Source organism: Schistocerca gregaria, chromosome 5 (assembly GCF_023897955.1).
Source record: "Schistocerca gregaria isolate iqSchGreg1 chromosome 5, iqSchGreg1.2, whole genome shotgun sequence".
Lineage (NCBI taxonomy): Eukaryota > Metazoa > Arthropoda > Insecta > Orthoptera > Acrididae > Schistocerca > Schistocerca gregaria.
Window position 1 is genome coordinate 379,274,091 of NC_064924.1, and position 23,999 is coordinate 379,298,089.

Below are 23,999 nucleotides of genomic sequence, written 5' to 3' on the forward strand. Positions count from 1 at the left end.
TCCTGAAAGTATTTGTATGGAGTGTCACCATGTACGGAAGTGAAACAGGGACGATAACTGGTTTAGACAAGAAGAAAATAGAAGCTTTCAAAATGTGGTGCTACAGAAGAATGCTGAAGATTGGATTGGAAGATCAAGTAACTAATGAGGAGGTACTGAATAGAATTGGGGAGAAGAGGAATTTGTGGCACAACCTGTCTAAAAGAAGGGATCGATTGGTAGGACACATTTTGTGGTATCAAGGGATCACCAGTACTGGAGGGAAGGGTGTAGGGTAAAAATCATAGAGGGAGACCAAGAGATGAACAAACTAAGCAGATTCAGAAGGATGTAGGTTGCAGTAATTACTTGGAGATGATGAAGCTTGCTCAGAATAGAGTAGCATTGAGAGCTGCATGAAACCAGTTTCTGGACGGAAGACTGCAACAACGAGTTGCATTCCAATCCAGAGCGATATGGTGTGCATTTTGTCTGTTGTGTTCAGCGAGGACCAAAAGACAACAGGATGGATACTGAAGCTTTTATATTGGCCTTTGAAGACGACCCATTGCCTGAGAAGGTCAAGATCGTAGTGTACTGCTGTGATGTCAAGCTGTACATTCCTTCTCCCATGCAGTGCTACAGATTGATACAATTTGGTCACATGCCTTTGTGTTGTTACACAAGCTCCATTTATGGAGATTGTGGACATCATTTTCACACGAGCACTCCTTGTGCCCCTTTCCCTGTCTTTGTCGACTGTGGGAAAGGCCATATCCCCTGTCCACAGTTTTCCAGTGCGAAAAGAAAATCCAAGAATACAAGACCCTTGATTGACTCACCTCTCAGGGGGGCCTAGAAGGGATGCAATTTTCAACATCCTACACATAAGACGATGATGTATGTTACGGGTAAGGCTTTGTCTTCCTCTCTGGTGGCAGTATCGTTACCCTCCGTATCTTCTACATTGATTCCTTGAGGCCACGAAACTACACCTGCTTCCCTGGTGGTTGGAGGCCCTCCTCCTACTGTTTCCCCCACACCTCTTTTGGGATAACTTCCAGGGTGTCAGTCCCCAATGTTTAACTGGAAAAGCCTCTGCCCTCTCTGGCATCCCTTACCATGGAGGGGTCCTTCAGGACTGTACATTCCCAGTACTGTGCTGACCTGCAACCAGATGCCAGCCTGTGTCTGAAGAAGCCACAGGTTGCAGGTCACAGGACTTCATGTTACTCCTCTATCCCAGACAAGCTCTTACAGAAGTTGAAATATTTAAAGAGAAGGAAGACAAGAAGAAGTCCTCCAAAAAGAAGACCCCACAAGTTGTACGTTTGTACCTGAGACACCATTCCTAGTGGACCCCGTCCTGGACCCACGACCCACACGCACTGATTGAGAACAAATGTATATTGATGCCATATCCTCACAACTATTGGCAGCAAGTGGCCCTGGCCATGAGGCAAGATCTGCCACCTTGGTCCCTTCATACTCCCAGCGGAACTATAGCTATTTTTTCCTCCACCTGGCTGAGTTATGATGTTTCTTGTTCATTTCTCCTACTTTTTGCATAGTTCTCTAGGAGAGTTGTTTCCCAACAATGCAGATGTCCACTGTCTACAGCTGTTGGGGCTATTTTAAGAACTGTATTGACTCTGGGGTAGTGTTTTGCACGTGCATTCTGGACTCCCCTGCAAACACATAAACACATGCAGCTCAATACAACTATGGAGGCTGTGGCTGTTTATGTAAAGATGTCTCTGGAGTTTACCATCCATAATGATGAGTATCTCCCTCCTGACTCTGTGCCCCAGAACGCATTGTCTGCACTATTCTCTCAGCTCTCCCCACCCTTCATAATATTGGATGACATCAGTACCCACAACTCTTTGCAGGGTTCAATTGCAGCCACTGGCCATGGTGAAGCTGTTGAAAACTTACTCGCAGAGCTCAGTCTTTGTCCTTTGAATCCTGGTGTTCCCATGCACTTCAGTGTGGCATATGGATCTTATTCAGCCATTGATATTTCCATTTGCAGCCCATTTCTTTTCCCACCCAATCATCAAAGAATCCATGATGACCTATGTGCCAGCGATAATTTTTCAATCATCTGGGCGTTCACCCAGATGGGCTCTCTCCAAAGCTAACTGGAATGCTCTCACCAATGCCATCGCCCTTCTAATCCTGTCACATGGAGGTATCGATGCAGTTGTCCAGAACACAACTGCAGCCATTCTCTCAGCAGCTGACTTAGCAATCCCCTCTTCCTTGTTATGCCCCCATCAGAAGACAGTACCTTGATGGTCTCCTAAAGTCACCATAGCCACTGGAGGTCATTTAAGGACTCTCCAATGCCACAAGCAACATCTGTTGATAGAGCGGCCCATTGCCTTTAAACAGCCCCATGCTTGGTTCCACCACCGTATAAAACAACAGAAACGAGAATGCTGGAAGTGGTATGTTGCTACCATTGGACTGTGTGCTCCTCGTCTGCAGGTTTGGGCAAATATTTGATACCTCTACGGACATCAGTCACATACAGTTATACCTGATATCTCTGAGTGGTGTTGTCTGTACTGACCCAGATGCTGTTGCTGAACATTTTGCTTTGCATTATGCTTGGGTCTCTGCATCTGAGAATTATCATCCTACTTTTCATGTCCTCAAACAGCACGTAGAATGACTTCATCTATCATTTACTACACATCACCTGGAACCATATAATGCTTATCTGTGGGTTGCTAATGTCACATATTGCCATTTGCAACTGTATCTGGAGCAAAGGTGAGTTCTCATCTCAATGGCAAGAAAGTGTGCCCCAGTACTGAAACTGGGTAAAAACCCCTTTGAGATGGACAGCTATCACCCAATTAATCTCACTAATGTTCACTGCAAGTAGCTCGAATGTGTGGTGAACTGATGGCTGTGTTGGTACCCCAAGTTTTGGGTTTCTCCTGGGTTCAATCCTGATTTTTGTCCAGAACGTCTTGTGTGAGCAGCGTACTTTCTGGGTTCAAGTTAGTTCTTCCCACAGTATCGCCACCCCCCCCACCCCCCTCTCCCAATCTGCAAGGTAATGGGGTCACATGGGGCTCTGTACTTTCTGGGTTCAAGTTAGTTCTTCACACAGTATCGTCACACCCCCCCCCCTCCCCCTCCCAATCTGCAAGGTAATGGGGTTACATGGGGCTCTGTATTGAGTGTGCCTCTTTTTCTAGTGGCTATGAATGCTGTAGCCGCAGCTGTGGGACATACAGTGTCACCCTCCCTGTATGCTGATGACTTCTGCATCTAGTATTGATCATCACCTGTGTATGTTTCTGAATGCCCCTTGCAGGGTGCCATACGAAAGTTTCAGACTTGGGCTCTTGCCCATGGCTTCTGATTTTGCGCAATCAATACGTATGTCATGCACTTCTGTTGCTGTCACACTGTCGATCCCTAACCAACACCCTACCTTGATGACCAATTGCACAATGTGGTGGAGTCTTGTCCCTTTTTGGGACTGTTCTTCAATGACCAGTTGACGTGGCTTCCTCATCTTCGCCAGTTTAAGCGACCGTACTGTAATACATTTCGCTGTCGCAATAACACCAGCGGGTGTGCAGACTGCTCTACATTCTTGCAGCTCTACAAAGCCCTTATCCTGTCTTGTCTTAATCATGGGAGCCAAACATATGGCTTGGCATTGCCTTCAGAGCTGTGGCTACTGGACCTGGTACAAAGTTGTGGGGTCTGACTTGCAGTCGGTGCCTTTCAGACCAGCCCTGTGAAGAGCCTGCTTTTGGAGGCTGGGGTCCTTCCTGTACAAATCAGGTGCCAAACTGCTGCTCAACCATGCAATATGCATTCTTTACTTCCTTGAGCATCTGAACTACTATATCCTTTTTCCAGGGGCAGTTCAAATTCAGTCTCTGCTCTGAAGTTCAACTACCCCCCCCCCTCCCCCCTCTCCTCTGTCCCTCTCACCTCTCACCTCTTGCCAGGGAGAAATTGCATGCACCCCCAAGGTGTGTATCCTGTCCTCAGATCTGCCTCAGTCTATCATTTGGACTGAAAGGCTGTATAAACACCATGGCTTTTTGCTACCCATTCTTGGATTTCCTAGATGCATTCCGGGCTCAGAAGTGGTATACAATGATGGCTCTATGGTTGACGGGCAAACTAGTTTTGCCTGCAGATATCCAGGGTGCAGTGAATTACACTCCCTGCTGAATGGATGCAGTGCATTCACCACGGAATTGGTGGTCATTGCTCAAATCCTCAGCCACCTTTGTTCTTGCACTTGCAAGACATTCTTAATAGGCAGTGACTCCCTAAATAGTTTACAGGCTATTAACCAGTGCTACCCTGTCATCCTTTGGTTGTGACTATCTAGGATCTCCTTTATGACCTTCACCAAACTGGGTAATGTGATCTTTGTATATACACATGGTCATACTGGGATCCCATGGAATGAGCATGTTGACTGATTGGCCAAGTTGGCTACAATGTCACCCACTTTGGAGATGGTGGTACTGGAACTGCACCATGGTGGACTGTGCGCCATCAATTGTCGGAGCCTTGGAATACAGGTTGGTATACCCTGGTGTCTCTAAATAAACTGCACACCATAAAGGAGACTGCAACCATGTGGCAGTCTTCTCTTCATGCGTCTCACAGGGAAGCTGCTGTTCTCTGTCCGCTGTGCATTGGCCACACTTGACTGATCCATGGCCATATTCTCTGACATGATGATTCACCCCACTGTCGGTGTGATATCTGCCTGACAGTGGCCCACTTCCTACTGAAATGCCCTAATTTGGCCACCTTATCGTGAAACGTTGAATTTACTGACATGCTACCTCTGGTGCTAGCAGACAATTCCAAAGTGGCTGATCCGGTTTTATGTTTTACCTATGAAATTGTCTGTTACACGTCTTTGTGATGGGAGCACATTGCCTTGTTGGCTGCTTGAGGGATTGGAGGGGTATCCTGTCACCTGCTCCAAACACAGGGGGCCCATGGGTGCCCTTGCTCAGTGGCCTAGTTTGTCTCCTGTTCTTCCCACCTTTTTAATTCTTCTTATTCTTTTCCATCTGTTGGTTTACTGTCTCGCTGTCATTGTTCTCTACCAAGAACAATGGATGCAGAAGGTGCCTCTCCTATTGCATAATGTGCCTGGGGGCCTCCAGCTGCATTCTGGGAGAGGCGACTCTCCCACCATCGCCCTTTTACACCTCTCTCACTTCTGTCTCTTTGTTTTCTTGATTTACAGATACAGTCAGGTTCATTAGGATTTGTCTTTTGCATCCTTTCTCTCTGGGAAGGATACACAAAGTATTGATGGACTGATGACCTCGTAGTGTGGTCCCTTAATACCCTGAGCATCTACCCACCCACCTATTCACACACCCAACCACCGACCCACCCACCCACCCGTCCATCCATCCATCCGTTCATCTGTCCATACCCTCCTGCCTCCTCTCTCTGTCCATTTCATCCTCTATCCATCTCAACCTGCTCCCAGCTATGCCCTTCCACACGTGTAGTGTGTGTCAGTAAAGTAGGCTGATCATTACTCCTACACAACATGCCTCTTGTGCAGGGCAGCCTAGTGTCAGGGTTTTCTTACTCAGAACAAACTGCTGTTCGTTGAACCAAATATAAATTCTGTTCAAGTGATCCTGAATCCCCCTACAGTCGCCCAGTGACTATACTTCCCCATATACAACAGTGTCATCACCAAACAGCCTCAGATTGCTGTATACCATATACAACATATCATTTATGTACATGAAGAACAGATATGGCACTATCTCCCATCTTCAGAGTACTCTTGATGTTACCCATACAACGTGTCATATTTACCAATGAATATTCGAGTGACAAATGCCCTTTTTGTTTATAAAGACTATGTTAAATAGTTAGTTCCACTGAACAGAATCCCGCGTCCGGCCATCCTGATTTAGGTTTTCCGTGATTTCCCTAAATCACTCCAGCAAATGCAGGGATGGTTCCTCTGAAAGGGCACGGCCGACTTCCTTCCCCATCCTTCCCTAATCCGATGAGACCGATGACCACGCTGTCTGGTCTCCTTCCCCAAACCAACCAACCAACTGAACAGAAGTTAAAGAGCCAATTAAAAAAATCTTTATTTATGTGCCTACATGCTGACTGTTCACAAGTTTGTAATTGACTCTTTATTTATATTCAGTATATGTTAACTTGAAGTAAAGGGAAATTAAAAACAAGATGCTTGCAAAATAGCTGTAAGTGACTGTAGACCAGAAAGACTATAGGTATGAGATGAACAGATTTATTATGCCCTTGTGAGGTGGAAACAGAGAGATGGGAATAGAAATAAGCAACAAGTTTCCTAAGAATTTTAAAATAATTAGGTATATTACTTTTAGTATTGCTGTATTATGTACAAGCATTTACTGAAAAGTTAGAAAATTTTCTGTTATGTCACAGGTCTTCAAAATTTCACACCAGAACCCCAAAAATATGATGTCATTTGGTGTCAGTGGGTTCTTGGCCACCTAACGGATGATGATTTTATTCAGTTCTTCAGACGTTGCATGTAAGTTTCCTTCACTGTTTACTATGTATTGAAAGGTTCATTTTTAAGAGGTAAGAAGGGAGAGGATGAGGCAGCAGTGATGACATTTCTTTCATGTTTGTTGATAAAGACAATAAAATTTCCTAATACACACTTTGACAATATTATGTTATGCTTAGTTGTACCAGACTGGAATATCATTGTAAATGTATGAAAATTTTTAATATTTTTATGACCAGCCTCTCCTTATAATAAGAGTGGCTTCTTCCATAAAATTCATCTTTTATGGCGGTTTGCTGAAAAGTAATGCCTCTAAATTTATTATTTAGTTCTAAATATTGGTTGAGTTATTACATGCCATGCATATTACTTGGTCTACTTTCACACTATGCTGATGCAAGTTGCAACCCTCTGCCACTAGAGAGCTCTGAATTTTAGCATGTAATGTGTCGGTGTGCAACATAACTACTTCAGTGCATGAGACAGAAAACTGAAAGCAAGAATTCGAAGAGTTCATCCACACGTGGAGTATGTTCTCCTTCAGCATGACATCAATGCACTCAAGTGCTGTGACTTCTGCAAAAATGTCTTGGGTTTACTGTCATCAAACGTATTCCATATAGTCACGACTTGGCTCCACTATATTTTCATCTGTTTCCAAAACTTAAAGAATGCCTTCGAAAACTTTACTTTGAATGTAATGAAATGGTGCAAGAAAAAGTGAGGTTGTGGCTCTGCACAACAAATTCGGACATTGTACTGTGTCAGTATCAACAAACTGGTCTCTCTTTGGGACAGACATGTTCGTTGCCAGTGTGGTCATGTTGAGAAACAAGTATATAGACATAAAGAGCAAAGATGTAGAATGTTAATAAGTTTTAATCCATTTAAAAGGCTTTATAAGGTTTCAGATTAAAAAAAAAAAATTGGAGGCATTACTTTTCAGCACACTGTCATAAATATTTTCTAACAGCAAAAGTAATAAATTTTTGATAATATAACACAGTTAGATAGATTTGAAAAAATCTATGGACCAAGTGGTGGCATATATATAAAAAAAAAAAAAAGTTTTGTGTATGCAAGCATTCGGAGCCAGTGGCTCCTTCTTCTGGCAGAAGGGTTGAAGGGGAAAGAAGAGGGTTGAAGGAAAAGGACTGGAGAGGTTTAGGAAAAGGGGTAGAGTTCAAAAAAGCCACTCAGAACTATGGATCAGGGGAGAATTACCGGACGGGATGAGAAGGAGAGGCTTGTTGTTGGGGACTGCACTTGACGAGATTCAAAAACCTGAGAGCTTAAAGGTGGAAGACAAGGTAATATACAAGACAGAGATTACTTGTAAAATATCGTGCTTGAGTTATAAGAATGAAAAGCTAAGTGATTGTGTGTAATGCAGGTGAGAGGGTGATGGTGAAAAATAGACAAGTCAGAAAATGAAAGAAGCAGAAAACTAAAACAGATTTAAGAAAGGAGTAGTTATTGTGAAGAAATGCTGAGACAGAAGAAACTGGTGTAAATTAAGGCCAGGTTAGTAGTGAGAACTAAGGACATGTTGTAGTACTAGTTCCCACCTGTGGAGTTCCGAAAAACTGGTGTCAGAGGGAAAACCCAGATGGCGCATGTGGTGAAACAGGCACTGAGATCGCGACTGTTACGTTGTGGAGCATGCTCTACAATAGGATACTGTGTGTTACCAGTATACACCCTCTGCTTATGCCCATCACCCTAACTGATAGCCTGGTGGTAGCCATGCCAATGTAAAGGGCCAAACAGTGTTTACATAACAGCTGCTACATGACATGTTGTTTCACAGGTGACTCTCCCTTTTATAGTGTATGTTACAGGACTGGTACAGGTGGCGGTAAGAGGGTGCACAGGTGAAGTCTTGCTGTAGGGAAGGTCACAGTGGTAGTAAAAGGAGGATAGAGAAATGGGTGCAGTAGGAGTTTAGGGTCTGACAAGGATATTGCGATTGGGAGAGTGACGAAAAGCTATTCTAGGTGTGGTGGGAAAAATGTCAAACAGAATGGGCCTCATTTCAGGGCATGATTTTAGGATGTCATGGCCTTGTGGAAGTAGCTGATTAATACAGTAAAAACCAGGATAATACTGAGTAACAAGTGGTGTTCTCCAAAGTTGTTTTTTGGAGGGATCAGAAGTACCATGATTAGATGTGAGAGCCCCAGAAATCTGCTTTTGAACTAGGCTGGTGAGTAATTACATTGTGTAGCTGGCCTTAGGTAAGGATGAGATCAACATCAAGGAAAGTGGCATGGGATTCAGAATATGACCATGTGATATTTAATTGGGAATTCTGGGAATTTTAACAGGTCAGCCTCACTATGAGACCACATGTCATCAATGTACTTAAACCAAACAAACCAAACCAGGGGCTGAAGGCTTATGGACCCCAGGAAAGCCCCCTCCAAGTGACCTATGAAAAGCTTAGCATAGGAAGGAGCCATCCTGGTTTTCATGATCATATCCTAGAGCTGTTTGTATGTCTGCTCCTCAAAGGTGAATTGGATGTTGGTAAGTATAAATTTGATTAAGGTGAGGAGGAAGGATGTCTTAGGTTTGGAATCAGGTGGTTGTAAACTAGGGAAATGTTCATCAGCAACAGACAATGTATGTGTGTGTTGTTGGTGTAGAGGGAGGCGGCATCAGTGGTGACAAGCAAGACAAGCAAGATGTGTGGTGGGAGTGGGACCGACACGGATTTCAGTCGATCTAAGAAATGGCTTTAGTATAGGAGAGAAGTCTTTATACTATAGGTTACAGGTATTAATCAGCTATGGCAAATATACATATAGGGTGGGTGCTTTGAAACCAGCAACCATAGGACAGCCAGGATAATTGGGTTTGTGGATCTTAGGAAGAAGGTAAAAGATAGGGGTGCATGGTTTGGGTGGGATAAGAAGTTCTGTGGATTGAGATGTTAGCCCTCATGAGGGGCCTGAGGTTTTCAGTAGGGACTGCAGGTTAGTTTGAATCACAGGGCTTTGGTCTTGATGGCAGATGATGTATGTAGAGGTGTCAGACAGCTGGCGTAGACCTTCACTAACTTACTCCTGTTAGTCAAGTACCACTTTGGTAGATCCTTTGTCTGGAGGGAAGATAATGATGGAGTCATCAGCTTTTAGGGAATGCATATTCTGGAGAGGACAGGTTAGGATCATGTTTTAGGGTACTTAGGAAGGGCTGTGAAGTAATGCGGGATGTGAGGAATTCTTGGAAAGCTTGTAAGGAGTGATTTTGAGGTACTGGTGGTGGATCACGGTCAAACCGTTCAAGGCAGGGTTCAATGTCAGCTTTGATGCTGGAAAGGTTTTTGGATTGGGTTGTAAAGTGATATTCCAAGTTGACATTACAAGGGAGGAAAGTAGGTTCCCTATCAAAGCAGCATGATTATATGCAGATTTAGAGTGGAAAGTGAGACTCTTGTATAATACAGATAATTCAAGAGGGGAGACTACTTTAGATGAGAGATTGAGAACACTGTAGTGTTGTAACTGGTTTGTGTGATTATGATTTTTAATTGGTCTGGGAGGCAGTGGTGAAGACTGGGAGATGTTAAGGAAGCTGGCCAAGCTCAGGTTGTAGGAGAGGAGTGGTGGTTGATGGTTTGGCTGTTAGGGATATGTAGAGGGACAGGAAGAGAAACACCACTGTTGAGGTAGTGTAAGAGAAGGTTGGGATACCTTTTCAAGGTGAAGTCTGGCATGTTGTAGTTGAAGTTGGCTTGGTGGATGATACCATCTGAGGAAATATGAGAGACAGATAAGTGCAGCATTTTGTAGGAGGAGGGAAATCTGGTAGGGTGGAAATTGGCAGATGAGGCATATGGCTCACAGATTAGCCGAATAAGTGCAAGAGATTGCTGTATTTGAAACTGTAAAAGAGCCTTTTCTATAGTAGAATTACATCCAGAAACAGGTATTTTCAGTGTTAGGCCTTTGGAAGCAACTCCAAGGGACAAGCAGGTTTCAAGAAACAGAATGTGGGACCTTAGTTTTCATAGCTGATAGTGCAAAACCATGTTTTTGAAAAGAACAGATGTAATATGTGATGGGATTCATCATTGCAAGAGAGTTTGCTTTGGAATATTAGAAATGATGGGAATGGCAGAAAAGAGAAACAGAGGATGGAAGACGATAGAAAAATGGAAGAATGGCAAGGAAAAAAATCAGAAAGAATTGTACAAACAGACAACAGTTAACCGGGGGTAACAAGTGGGTGAGAATTTCTTGCCAGAAAAGTGGCCAAAGTCATAGGAGAAAATGCTAGGAAAAGAAAAAAAAAATCAATAAGGGCCGTTGTGAAAAAGAGACAACATTTTAAAAACTGGGCAAACAGAAAGGGAAAGTCTAGGTGAAAACATAAACTATTTGCTTGGCAAATAAAGTAAAGTTGGAGATGGCAGTAAAAGTCAATCAGAGCAGTTTGGTGTAAAATAAACACACAAAACCATGAAAGAATTGTATATAAGTAAGGTAAGTGGAGAGTGGGAAAGAAAATAACTGTCAAATTTGCAAATAAATCAACAAAAGATGATCAGGAGAAGGCCGTGCAGTGTAGTGAAACGTAAACAAAATGTTATATGGAAATTCGTAAATAACAGTGGACCTCTACATGCACAAAAGCCAATACTAGAAAAGATATAGGAGCAATGTGTTGAATAATCTGGGTGGTACAGGTAAATAAACGAATGGACTAGCAAATAAGGTAGAAAAAAGACGACAGTTTGAATAAGGCAGACAACAACAAAGACTGACAGAAGTGTTACATAAGAAGGAATAGTGGCCATATGGGCTAATACAACAATGAAAATGATTATTTTTCGACATTATAGTGTAACTGGATGGATAAAAAAAATCTGCTCACCAAGCAGTAGCAGCAGGAGAACACACATATTAAAAAGAGTTTTAAGTATATAAGCTTTCAGAGCCAGTGGCTCCTTCTGGCAGAAGATTTGAAGATGAAGGGAAAAGACTGGAGATGTTTGGGAAAGGGATAGAGTTTAGGAAAGTCACCCAGAACTCCGGGTCGGGGTAAATGTGGAAGACAGGGCAGTATCCAAGACAGAGAGTACTTCTAAAGCATTGTGTATGAGTTAATAAGAGTGAAAAACTGAGTGTGTAGTATGTAATAGAGGTGGGAGTCTGATGGCAAAAAATAGATAGGTCAGAAAACGAAAGATGTAGAAAACTAAAATCGAGTGTAGAAAAGAGTAGTTACTGCGAAGAAATGCTGTGACAGAAGAAATTGACAGTTTCAAATAAGCAGTCTCTTGCACTTACCCGGCTAATCTGTGACCTATAAGCATCATCTGCCAATTTCCATTCTACCAGACTTCTCTCCTCCTTCAAACTCCTGCAGTTATCTGCCTCTCATGCTTCCTTGGATGGTATCACCTGCCAAGCCAAATTCAAACTGCAACAACGTGCCAGACTTCACCTCAAAAATCTATCTCACCTGATCCTAAAGTACCTCAACAGTGGTGTTTCCCTTTCTGCCTCTCTGCAGCTCCTTAAACAGCCACACCATCAACCACCACTCCTGTCCTACAAACCAAGTTTGGCCAGCCTCCTTACATCCACCAGTCTTCACCACTGCCTCCCAGACCAAAATAACTCATAATCAGTCATAACACTGGTTTTCTCAACCTCTTGTGTAAAGCACTGTCTCCTTCTCAATTATCTGTACTATCCAAGGGTCTCACTTTCAGCCCTAAACCTACTTGTAATCATGCCCCTTTGATAAATACCCTACTTTCCTTCAGGTGTAATTTCAACTGGAAATATCACTTTGAAATGCAAACCAGAAACCTTTCCAACAGCAAACTTGACATTGAACACTGACTTGAACAGTTCTGACCATGATCCCAACTTGATCCAATGTCACATCAAAATCATATCTTGCAAGCCTTCCAAGAATTCCTCACATCCAGTAATGCTTCACAACCCTTCTTCAGGTCCCTACAACATTACCCTAATCTGTCCTCTGCAGAATTCCAGGCCCTGCATTCCCTAAAAGCCAATGGCTCCTTCATTATCCTCCCACCAGACAAAGGATCTACTATTGTGCTACTTGACCAACAGGAGTACGAGGTCTGTTCAAAAAATTCCGTAACTTTAGCCACAAAATTTTTCTTCGCTACCTTTTTCTTATTGTGCATGGTCTCCTTTTAAATACTCTCCTCCACAATTGCTTCACCACTTCCAGAAGCAGTGTTGGTACGCATCTTGCTTGATCACGTAAAATGCCATCTGTGAATTTTCTTTTGTCGTTTAACATTGCGAAAATGTCGTTTCAATGGGGTTTTCAACTTTGGAAATTAAAAAAAGTCCACAGGGGCCAGGTCTGGAGAGTATGGAGGATGAGGCATCATAGTCAATTCGTTTATTACGCAGTAGTCTGGTCTTGACTCAGGAGCTTTGGGACGAACTTGGCAGCAACATGATGTGTTCCAAAATGCTGTGTCAGGATTTCATGATATGATCTAATTGAAGTGGCACATTATTTTGCAATCTCTTGGACAGTCAGTCTTTGATTAGCATGCACAATTTCTTTGACCTATCGGACATGAGCATCGACGGTAGGTGTCCAAAGGCGTCCTGAACAAGGGTCATCTTTAATTTCCATATAGCCATTCTTAAATCATGAAAACCATTTGTAACATCGAATATAGCTTAAGCGCTCATCACCGTAGGCTTCCTGCATCATTTTGTGTGTCTCTGTAAGTATTTTCTTTAGTTTCACACAAAATTTAATGCAGACATGTGCTCTCCTAACTCTGCCATCTCAAAATTCACATACTGTGTGGCACAACATTGTACTCAATACATCACTGAACAATAACAGACATACAACAATGAAACTTCCAGCAGTTACACATTAAACATAAGTGTGACAAGGAAGCCAACCACATCTCACTCCAACATACCACTGGTGTGAAATTACGAAAGTTCTGGAATTTTTTAAATGTATCTCATGACAGACAAGGTCTGTGCTAGCTGTCTGACATCTCTACATACAGCATCTACCATGAGGTCCCATCCCTGTGATTCAAACTAACATGCAGTCCCTCAAAACAGGCCCTCCACTAGGACTAACATCTGATCCACAGAACTTCTTACCCCACCCACACCACGCACCCCCATCTTTTACCTTCTTCCTAAGATCCACAAACCCAGTCATCTTGGTCATCCTATAGTTGCTGGCTTCAAAGCACCCACCAAATGTATATTAGCACTAATTGATTAACCCATAATACAAAAACTTCACTCCTATTGTATAGACACCAGCCATTTCTTAGATCGTCTGTAATCTATATCCATTCCATTCTCACCACACCTTGCTTGTCACCATTGATGCCACCATCCTCTATACCAACAAACCCATGTACATTGTCTGTCTGCTGCTGAACATTTCCTTAGTCTGATTCCAAACCTGAGATATCCTCCCTTCTCACCTTAATCAACTTTATACTTACTAACAACCACTTCACCTTCGAGGAGCAGACATATGTACAAACAGCTCATGGTTATGGCCTTGGAAACCAGGATGGCTCCTTCCTATGCTAAGCTTTTCATGGGTCACTTGAAGGGGGCTTTCCTGGGATCCATAAGCCTTCAGCCCCTGGTTTGGTTTAAATACTTTGATGACATGTGGTCTCATAGTGAGGCTGACCTGTTAAAATTCCCAGAATTCCCAATTAAATTTCACATGGTCATATTCTGAATCCCATGCAACTTTCCTTGATGTTGAGCTCATCCTTACCGAATGCCAGCTACACGCTTCTGCCCACATTTAACCTACTAACAACAGTACTTACATTTTGACAGTTGCTGTCATTTCCATGTCAAAATGTTCACGCCCATCCAGCCTTGGCATAAGAATCAAACGTATTTGTTTGGATTCAGACTCTTTACTGCAATACACCACCATTCTCACTTCACCTCAGCCGGCACTGGATGTAATTACTCACCAGCCTAGTTCAAAAGCAGGTTTATGGGGCTCTCACATCTAATCATGGTACTTCTGATCCCTCCAAAAAACAACTTTGGAGAACACCACTTGTTACTCAGTATTATCCTGGTTTTGAATGTATTAATCAGCTACTTCCACAAGGCCATGACATCCTAAATTCATGCCCTGAAATGAGGCCCATTCTGTTTGACATTTTTCCCACCACACCTAGAATAGCTTTTCATCACCCTCCCAACTGCAATATCCTTGTCAGACCACAAACTCCTACTGCACCCATTTCTCTATCCTCCTGGTACTACCACTGTGACCTTCCCTACAGCAAGACTTCGCCTGTTCACCCTCTTACCGCCACCTGTACCAGCCCTGTAACTGGGTCACCTGTGAAACAACATGTCACGTACCACCAGTTGCAAATGACCTATTGTTTGTTCTGTATTATCAGTTATTGTTGAAAGTATTCTTCTGAGTCACTGTATACAAGTGAGATAAAATGATATGTTCGGTAAATACATACTTTTACTTAGATGGCACAGCCCAGCATTAGTTCTAGAACAACAAAAAGAAGCTCAGTAGCTGGGACAAATTGCATGCTGAGCTGCTGAAAACATTTAGTGACAATCAATGGCAGGTCCACTTCATAAAAGAATAATTAAAGAATAGGGGCCAACGTCATTGCAGAATGACACACACAGAATGTTTTGGCCCTTTGCAGCACTGTGAAGTTGAATATGACAGAAGCTGATGAAATTGTACATTCGATGAAAGGAATCGCAGAAGATATGTAACATGCTTTTCATGTAACAACATAAATTTCATCAACTGGTGCTAGCACATTGAGGAAACGCAACAGAAAATGGAAATTCAAAATGTTACAATGCAAAGAAGGGCACTAAGTGCTTGGAACTGGTTAATGAAATAAAATTTCTTTTATGCAGCTGGTCACCTCTCTTGTATGTCAAATTGTAAAAGAAGATATACAACAGTTTGTGGCAAACAGAACTTTCAGACTGAATACACAAGATATAGTGGCAGGAATGTCTGCCCCATGCACCTGGAGATAATAGATAATGTTGAAGAGCACGTCTGTTGATCTTTTAACACCAGGCTCCACCACAAATCATTGTGCCATGAAGAATAAACTTGGTCAACTGAGACAGTGCTGTAGCCATCAGACAACAACCTATCATCTGACCAATGCAAGCACAACCAACTCCTCCACCAAGCATAACAACCGGCAGAAGAAAAAAACTTGGAAGGTGGAGGACAACACACTAGTATATTTTCATTATGGATGCCCTGGACACATTGTATGCTTCTGCAGAAGAAGATGATGAATGATTGACAACTGTTCCTCGCTGCAAGATGTCAACCATCACAACAGTCCTATAATGCCAGTCTAGTGCACACAATTACAATCAACCTGTGGGATGAAGTTCATCACCATACCCTAGTCATGGTTCTACCCAAGACACCGCCATTCTCCATCACCATACGAAGGTCCATTCTCCATCACCATATGGAGGTACCAGCCACCACATTCAGGAAAACTAAGTGAGACAACCATCTATAGAGCTGAGGCCACCACAGATGATAATTCTCTAACAGAATTTAGTCATGTTCATTCTTAGATGGGAATTCTTGCAGCCATCACAAGCAGTTGTAGACTGTGGAAGACCAGAGCTCCAGACTGACAAAGCTGTTCCTACCAGCACACACGCTAAGATTGCTCTGGCCATTTGTTTGCTGACAAAAACATTGTTACCTCGCTGTCATCAATGAAACAAGTTCCAGTCATCATTTGAAATGCTCAGTTAAACTGTGAAGCTTTTGTCGATTGCAAAAAGCTACCCAGACTCTTAAAAGAAATCTACAAGCCATTGAGAATCATAAGCACTATAGGTGGCCAAGGAGAACTTTGGCTAACTAATTGTCATGAGCAGCCACAGGTCATCCCTAAACAAAAGTGTCCTGGAAGGACAGTATAGTTGACAATGAACTGTGCTCCACTACCACTACAGACAATACAGGGAGGAAGCTACCATCGTACTGTCATTTTACGACAGTTTTCAGGTGCTTTAAAATCCAGAGTGGAGAAAAGACAGACCAAGTGGCCAATGGTAAAACACTGTTTCAATACTGGTTACCATCCACCATTTGACCAGCATGCATATAGGGTGTTGCTGGCTGAACAGTGGATAATCCAGGAGGAAGAGGCTGCAGGATTACATCAGTCAACCTTCAAAGAATCTTCGGGTCTCTTCTGTGGTCCTTGTGGAGGAGGACAGCAGTTGCAGTTCTGCATCTATACTACCAATGCTAGATTAAGAAAAGGCAAACCTATGTTTCTAACATTTGTAGACTTAGAGAAAGCTTTTGACAGTGTTGACTGGAATACTCTCTTTCAAATTCTGAAGGTGGCAGGGGTAAAATACAGGGAGCGAAAGGCTATTTACAATTTGTACAGAAACCAGATGGCAGTTATAAGAGTCGAGGGGCATGAAAGGGAAGCATTGGTTGGGAAGGGAGTGAAACAGGACTGTAGCCTCTCCCCGATGTTATTCAATCTGTATATTGAGCAAGCAGTAAAGGAAACAAAAGAAAAATTTTGAGTAAGTATTAAAATCCATGGAGAAGAAATAAAAACGTTAAGGTTCACTTATGACATTGTAATTCTGTCAGAGACAGCAAAGGACTTGAAAGAGCAGTTGAATGCAATGGACAGTGTCTTGAAAGGATGATATAAGATGAACATCAACAAAAGCAAAACGAGGATAATGAAATGTAGTCAAGTTAACTCGGGTGAGGCTGAGAGAATTAGATTAGGACACTTAGGACACTTAAAGCAGTAAAGGAGTTTTGCTATTTGGGGAGCAAAATAACTGATGATGGTCGAAGTAGTGCGGATATAAAATGTAGACTGGCAATGACAAGGAAAACGTTTCTGAAGAAGAGGAGTAATTTGTTAACATCTAGTATAGATTTAAGTGTCAGGAAGTCATTTCTGGAAGTATTTGTATGGAGTGTAGCCATGTATGGAAGTGAAACATGAACGATAAATAGTTTGGACAAGAAGAGAATAGAAGCTTTTGGAATGTGGTGCTACAGAAGAATGCTGAAGATTAGATGGGTTGATCACATAACTAATGAGAAGGTATTGAATAGAATTGGGGAGAAGAGGAGTTTGTGGCACAACATGATTAGAAGAAGGGTTCGTTTGGTAGAACATGTTCTGAGGCATCAAGGGATCACCAATTTAGTATTGGAGGGCAGCATGGAGGGTAAAAGTCATTGGAGGAAGACCAAGAGATGAATACACTAAGCAGATTCAGAAGGCTGTAGGCTGCAGTACATACTGGGAGATAAAGCAGCTTGCACAGGATAGAGTAGCATGGAGAGCTGCATCAAATCAGTCTGAGGACTGAAGACGACAACAACAAGAAGAACAACAACTGACAATGGTGCAAAGTCATGAAAAAAATGTCTACCCATTGTGATTCATTGATGATATCTTAGACTGCTCGAATAGAGCAAAATATTTCTCCACTATGCACATGCAGAAAAACTACTGGCATATCGAGGTTGACAGGGCTGACCAGGAAAGACTGCCTGACTCCCAACAGACTCTATGAGTTTAAATTTATGGCTATTTGGACTGTGTGATACTGCAGACCCTTTAGGACATTTGATGGAAACCTGTTTTGTCATCTTGAGTGGACAACTTGTCTTTGCTATCTGGATGACATTTTCATTTTTTTGAAAACATTTAAAGAACAATTAAGCCACTTAATGAGCATATTGTAGTGCCTTCAGACAGTACACCCATGCCCAAATCCAAAAAAGTGCCTCTTTGCTGCCCAAGAAATAGAAATGTTGGGATATCTAGTGAATGGCAGTGGAGTCCATCCCGATTCAGAGAAAATAAGAGCTGTCATGGATTTCCTGACTCCTCGGCACATTCATGATTGAGAAGTTTCCTTTTAATGTGTTCATACCACCAGCAATTTGTAAAGGACTTCTGTACCATGGCAGATCCATTGCAAGAACTACTGCAGGCAGACACCAAATTTTCCTGGAACAAGGTGCAAGGATGGTCTTTTCTCATACTTAAGAAGGTGCTAACATCTTCTCCAGTCCAGCGTTGTGTGGCGAAAATGCCAACACAGAACTTCACGATGGCAGTAGTGATTATAGAATAGTTGCAGTTCAGGAAGGTGCTAAAAACATAACAGCTTATGCCTCCAGAGTACTTTTCAGGTTCAATATGAACTATTCTAAAACCGAGGAAGAGTACATTCCAGTTGTTTGGGCCACCAACAGGTTCTGGCCATATTTATTCAACAAAGCATTTATCATTGTGACAGCCCATCTTCTCTATGCTAGTTGACTGGCAGGGTGGGCACTAAAAACGGCTTCAGAAGTATCACATCACTGTGGTATACAGAAGAAAATATGAACACAAGGACACTGGCAGCCTCCCAAGGAAACCTTTGTTGGAGCACAGCAGCATGGATGAAATCTCAGTCATCACTGCATTAAATGACATTGCTGCTGAACAGATGAAATCTCCAACATTGCTGAAAACCATAAAAGGGGTTTAAATGGTTGCTCATCATCCAGCAGCCATTGGGGCAGAAATGGTTGCTCGTCATCCCAGCTCCCATTGGGACAGAAATGGTTGCTCGACATCCCAGTTCTTCTATGGCTGGCTATTTTGAACTATTTCCATGATGCTACAACATCTGGTCAGCTGGGACAGAATCAGATGCAGGTGTCACTGACCAGGTCTCTGTCAATGCATTAGACATCATGTGAGCTACTATAAGAGATACCGATGATGGAAGCACATGCCCTAGTTACCTTGGGGGCATTTGGTACCAATTCTGTCTGCAGCAGCATTGTTCCACCAAATTGGAATTGACCTCTGGGAAGGTTCCTGAAGTTGACAAATGGAAATCAGTGGATAATAGTTTGCACTTACTACCGTACCCGCTATGCTGTTATCAAAGTTATGTTGACTGCTGATGTTGCAGAAATTGTGAAGTACCATGTAGAAGACATCAGTTTGAAGCACAGAGCATTCTGTGTAATGACGTGTAATCACGGAAAAGTTTTCCATTTGAAATAATTTCACATTGTGACATCACCAACAGGATGAAAGCTGTCTACTATTCACAGACAAATGACCTCGCAGAGCACTTTAATAACACATTGGGAGATGTGCTCTTGATGTACACTGATGTTGAAGAGAGAGGGGATACAGTTCTGCCATCCTGACATTCACACACAATGCAGTGAAGCTAGACACTGTAGGCTTCAAATCAGTTTTTATGACCCACAGTTGTGAGACCAAAATGACAATAGGTACACTGCTTCTGTTTCAGCTGGATGATATTCAGTATGACTATATGAAACGTATCATCATGAAAACCCAAGAAACAAGGCAGCTTGTTCACATACAGACCCCGAATGCTCAAAAGGAAGACTGTGGGCAATGTAACGTCAACCACCACTGTTGTGTATTTTTATGCCTGCGCAGGAAGTTGGAATATGAGAAAACCTACTAAAGACTTCTCTTGGTGGTATTGTATTGTTCATCACTTGTTGAGTGTCGCATATTAAGTCAAGTATTATGGCCCTTCATAAAAAAGTTAAAAGCACTGGCATGTGATCCATGTCTACATATGAAGCCCTGATGCAGACCAAAGGCACAGGATGGTGATAGGGGGTTCAAGGAAACTGAAGACACACTCAACAAATGTGAAGCTTTTACAGAAGGGGCTACTTTGGATGCTCATCATATTGAAGAGGACATAACAACACGATCGGAATGTGAGGATCTGCCAGTGCCACCATACAGAGGACCATTGACAAGATCTAGATCCAGGGTGCTGTAGTCAGTTCCAATGAGAACTTCAGAAATAGTGGATTGTTATATCTCCAGGAGAGGGAGCAATGCCAAGAGATGTGGTGCATGCAGTGTGGCATAGTCACTGGTTGGCGTACTGTAGGTAGCATTCAAAGCCAACTACCAGCAATTATTTATTATTTAGTATTTACCATTTCTGGAAGGATATCGAAATACCTTATGTTTGTGTATTCAATGGCTGCATAATACCAACATTCTGGTATATTTGATGCTTGTATAAATAGATCCACTCCCTATCGAGGAGTTCAAATCTGTTCTGTCTGTAAATTGGTGTTCATAATAAATGTGATTTCTGTTCTAAGTGTCATTTGATTACATTGCTTTTGGATTTGGACTTGATAATGTGGCTATGAAATAACAGTATGATCTGTCCTTGGGGATTTCTAGATGAAGCTGAGGTAAATCTTGTACACTGTCTTCGTTATTCTTCAATTACAAACTCACCAATTCATTAACAGTTTAATCTGGTACATCCATTGCTAAATGGCCAACCGCAGTAAAACAACGAAAATATTAGCTCAGTGTCACACAGGTAGATTTCATTTTTTACAATGTTGCCATTAGCATGGAAGGTAGAAATTATATGAACCCTAACCCCCCCCCCCCCCCCCCCCATTAGAACTACTGATAGCCTTGAGAGAGCCAGCCCTGACAAAACTGTACCATCTGGTAAGCAAGATGTATGAGACAGGCAAAATACCCTCAGACTTCAAGAAGAATGTAATAATTCCAATCCCAAAGAAAACAGGTGTTGACAGGTGTGAAATTACCGAACTATCAGTTTAATAAGTCTCAGCTGCAAAATACTAACATGAATTCTTTACAGATAAATGGAAAAAACTGGTAGAAGCCAACCTTGGGGAGGATCAGTTTAAGGAAAGACAAACTTAGGTTTCTAGCATTTGTAGACATAGAGAAAGGTTTTGACATTGTTGCCTGGAATACTATCTTTCAAATTCTGAAGGTGGCAGGGGTCAAATACAGGGAGCCAAGGCTATTTACAATTTGCACAGAAACCAGACAGCAGTTATAAGGAAACAAAAGAAAAAAAATGGAGTAGAAATTAAAATCCATGGAGAAGAAATAAAAACTGTGAGGCTTGCCGATGACATTGTAATTCTGTCAGAGACAGCAAAGGACCTGGAAGAGCAGCTGAATGGAATGGATAGTGTATTGAAAACAGGATATAAGATGAACATTAACAAAAGCAAAATGAGGATAATGGAATGTAGTCGAATTAAATCAGGTGACGCTGGGGGAATTAGATTAGGAAATGAGACACTTAAAGCAGTAGATGAGTTTTGCTATTTGGGGAGCAAAATGACTGATGACGGTCAAAGTAGAGAGGATATAAAATGTAGACTGGCAACGGCAAGAAAAGTGTTTCTGAAGAAGAGAATAGAAGCTTTCAGAATGTGGTGCTACAGAAGACTACTGAAGATTAAATGGGTAGATCACATAAATAATGAAGAGGTACTGAATAGAATTGGAGAGAAGAGGAATTTGTGGCACAATTTGACTATAAGAAGGAATCGGTTGGTAGGGCACGTTCTGGTGCATCAAGGGATCATCTGTTTAGTATTGGAGGATAAAAGTCATAGACAGAGACCAAGAGATGAATACACTAAGCAGATCCAGAAGGATGTAGGTTGCAGTAGTTACTTGGAGATGAAGGAGCTTGTGCAGGATAGAGTAGTATGGAGGGCTGCATCAAACCAATCTGTGTACTGAAGACCAGACTTCTGAACTGAGGACCACAACAAACTGCTTTCATTGTGTTTGGGGCACTGAAGTAAAAACTTTTCTTTCTGGCTACATGTTTCTTTACTCATGGGTCTAAAATTGGATAATCACTTGTAGTAACTACAGGGTATTCTTTATTCTCTTGTGTTTCACATCTTTATGCATGTCAGCAATCTGTTGAGCAACTGTTCCAGTCAGTTTTATCTAGTATCTCCTTTCTGCCTATAATCTCTACTTATATCCTTCTCCTGCTTTTGAGAATCCGAAATAAGAAACTTGTGGTTCTGGAATCTTACTTTGAAAAGAAAAGTCCATGCTGCTCACTCATGAATGGGCTTCTGGTGTAATTGCAGGTAGTGTACAACCTTTTGTTTGCAGTGGCACGAGGTGTGGGAGAATGCTGAGCTTTTTCCCAGGGAAATATCCTTGGTACTCAATTTGGTAGCAGACTGGGTGGACCTGGGTCTGTCCTGAAGGGACTGGCACAAGGAAACATCCCTGCTTCTGACTGTGATCTCCAAAGCTGGAATCTAGCACTCTACTTGTTAGACCACCACAGCCTCTAACCTTAATATGACTTGCTTTTTAAAGAATTACTTTTGGAATGTACTATGAATATTATTTACTGATCATAAATGTTACATTTTGTGATTGTTCTATTAAGTCTAAGAAATGCCTAATAAGCCATCAATTCCATCAAGTAGAAAAATTTTAAAAAAGAATTTAAAAGATCACTTGTTTGATTCATATGATAATGCAATACAATTTTTGTTATTATTTTTGAAAAACATGTATTGTCGTATCTTTTGTTTTAATGTTTGTGTATATCACCTTATGTGTTTTCTCTTTTAGAAATGGATTGAAAAAAAATGGAATAATAGTCGTGAAAGAAAATCTTGCGTCCAGCAATTCTGTTGATGTTGATGACCAGGATTCCTCAGTCACGAGACCAGAACAATTGCTACTGCAGTTGCTTAATCAGTCAGGCCTCCGCTGTGTCAGACAACGCAAGCAAAAAAATTTCCCACAAGCTCTTTATCAGGTTAAAATGTATGCTCTCCGGCCTTCAGATCAGGCTGTTATTGTTTCAGACAATACTGCAAACAAAGACTATCAAAAATAGTTCCTGATATATATTTCCTTTGATGAATCAATCTTCGTTAACAACAAATGATAAGTATTTATGAAACACTTCTAAACATGTATTTAATAAATGTATTTAATTTGACAAACACATATTTTATTTTTCTGTAACATCATTACCATTTTTCCTACAGCTGTTTAAAGTACATTATGCAAGTCTTGGAAAATTGTGCGAGACAGAGTTATACAGGATTATTAAGAACAGATGGTGTCTAGAAAATAGAATGCAGCAATTATCTGTAAATGGAAGTATTGTATATGGAGAACTTAACATCAGAACACCACTAAATTTCTGGGAATGTATTAACAATATGAGACAGGAGAGATTACTACCCACCATATAAAGGAGCTGTGGAATAGCAGATAGGCACATTTAAATGCACACACATGACCACCCACTCACCCACCCCTCCCAGGTGTGTGTCGTTCAGTGATATGGTGAGTAGCAGTCTATTATCCATTCTGAAGTTTCCAGTTTTGGAAATCTATTACATATTTTACAGTGACTGTCTTCATATTTTTGCCTCTTCAACATGAGCTGCTTAGAATATTATCAGTAGAAACAGAGAATAAATACAAAATATGTTCAAAAATGACAGGAATCTGTAATTTCATATGCTGTATTAGACCAATTTGTACAATTTTGTTATTGTATTGGTAAACCTAATTTTGGCCCAG

The 23,999-nt window shown here is 41.7% G+C and overlaps 1 protein-coding gene across 1 annotated transcript in view; it reads left to right on the forward strand.

The window, feature by feature from the left end:
- LOC126272045 (N-terminal Xaa-Pro-Lys N-methyltransferase 1-like) overlaps positions 1-23,412 on the forward strand; it is a 78,861-nt gene extending 55,449 nt beyond the window's left edge. Inside the window, exons 4-5 of the mRNA XM_049974559.1 lie at positions 6,433-6,541; positions 23,031-23,412. Coding sequence (XP_049830516.1) covers positions 6,433-6,541; positions 23,031-23,301 — 380 coding nt within the window. The 3' untranslated portion in view covers positions 23,302-23,412. The remainder of the gene's footprint in view (positions 1-6,432; positions 6,542-23,030) is intronic.
- Positions 23,413-23,999: the final 587 nt, after the last annotated feature.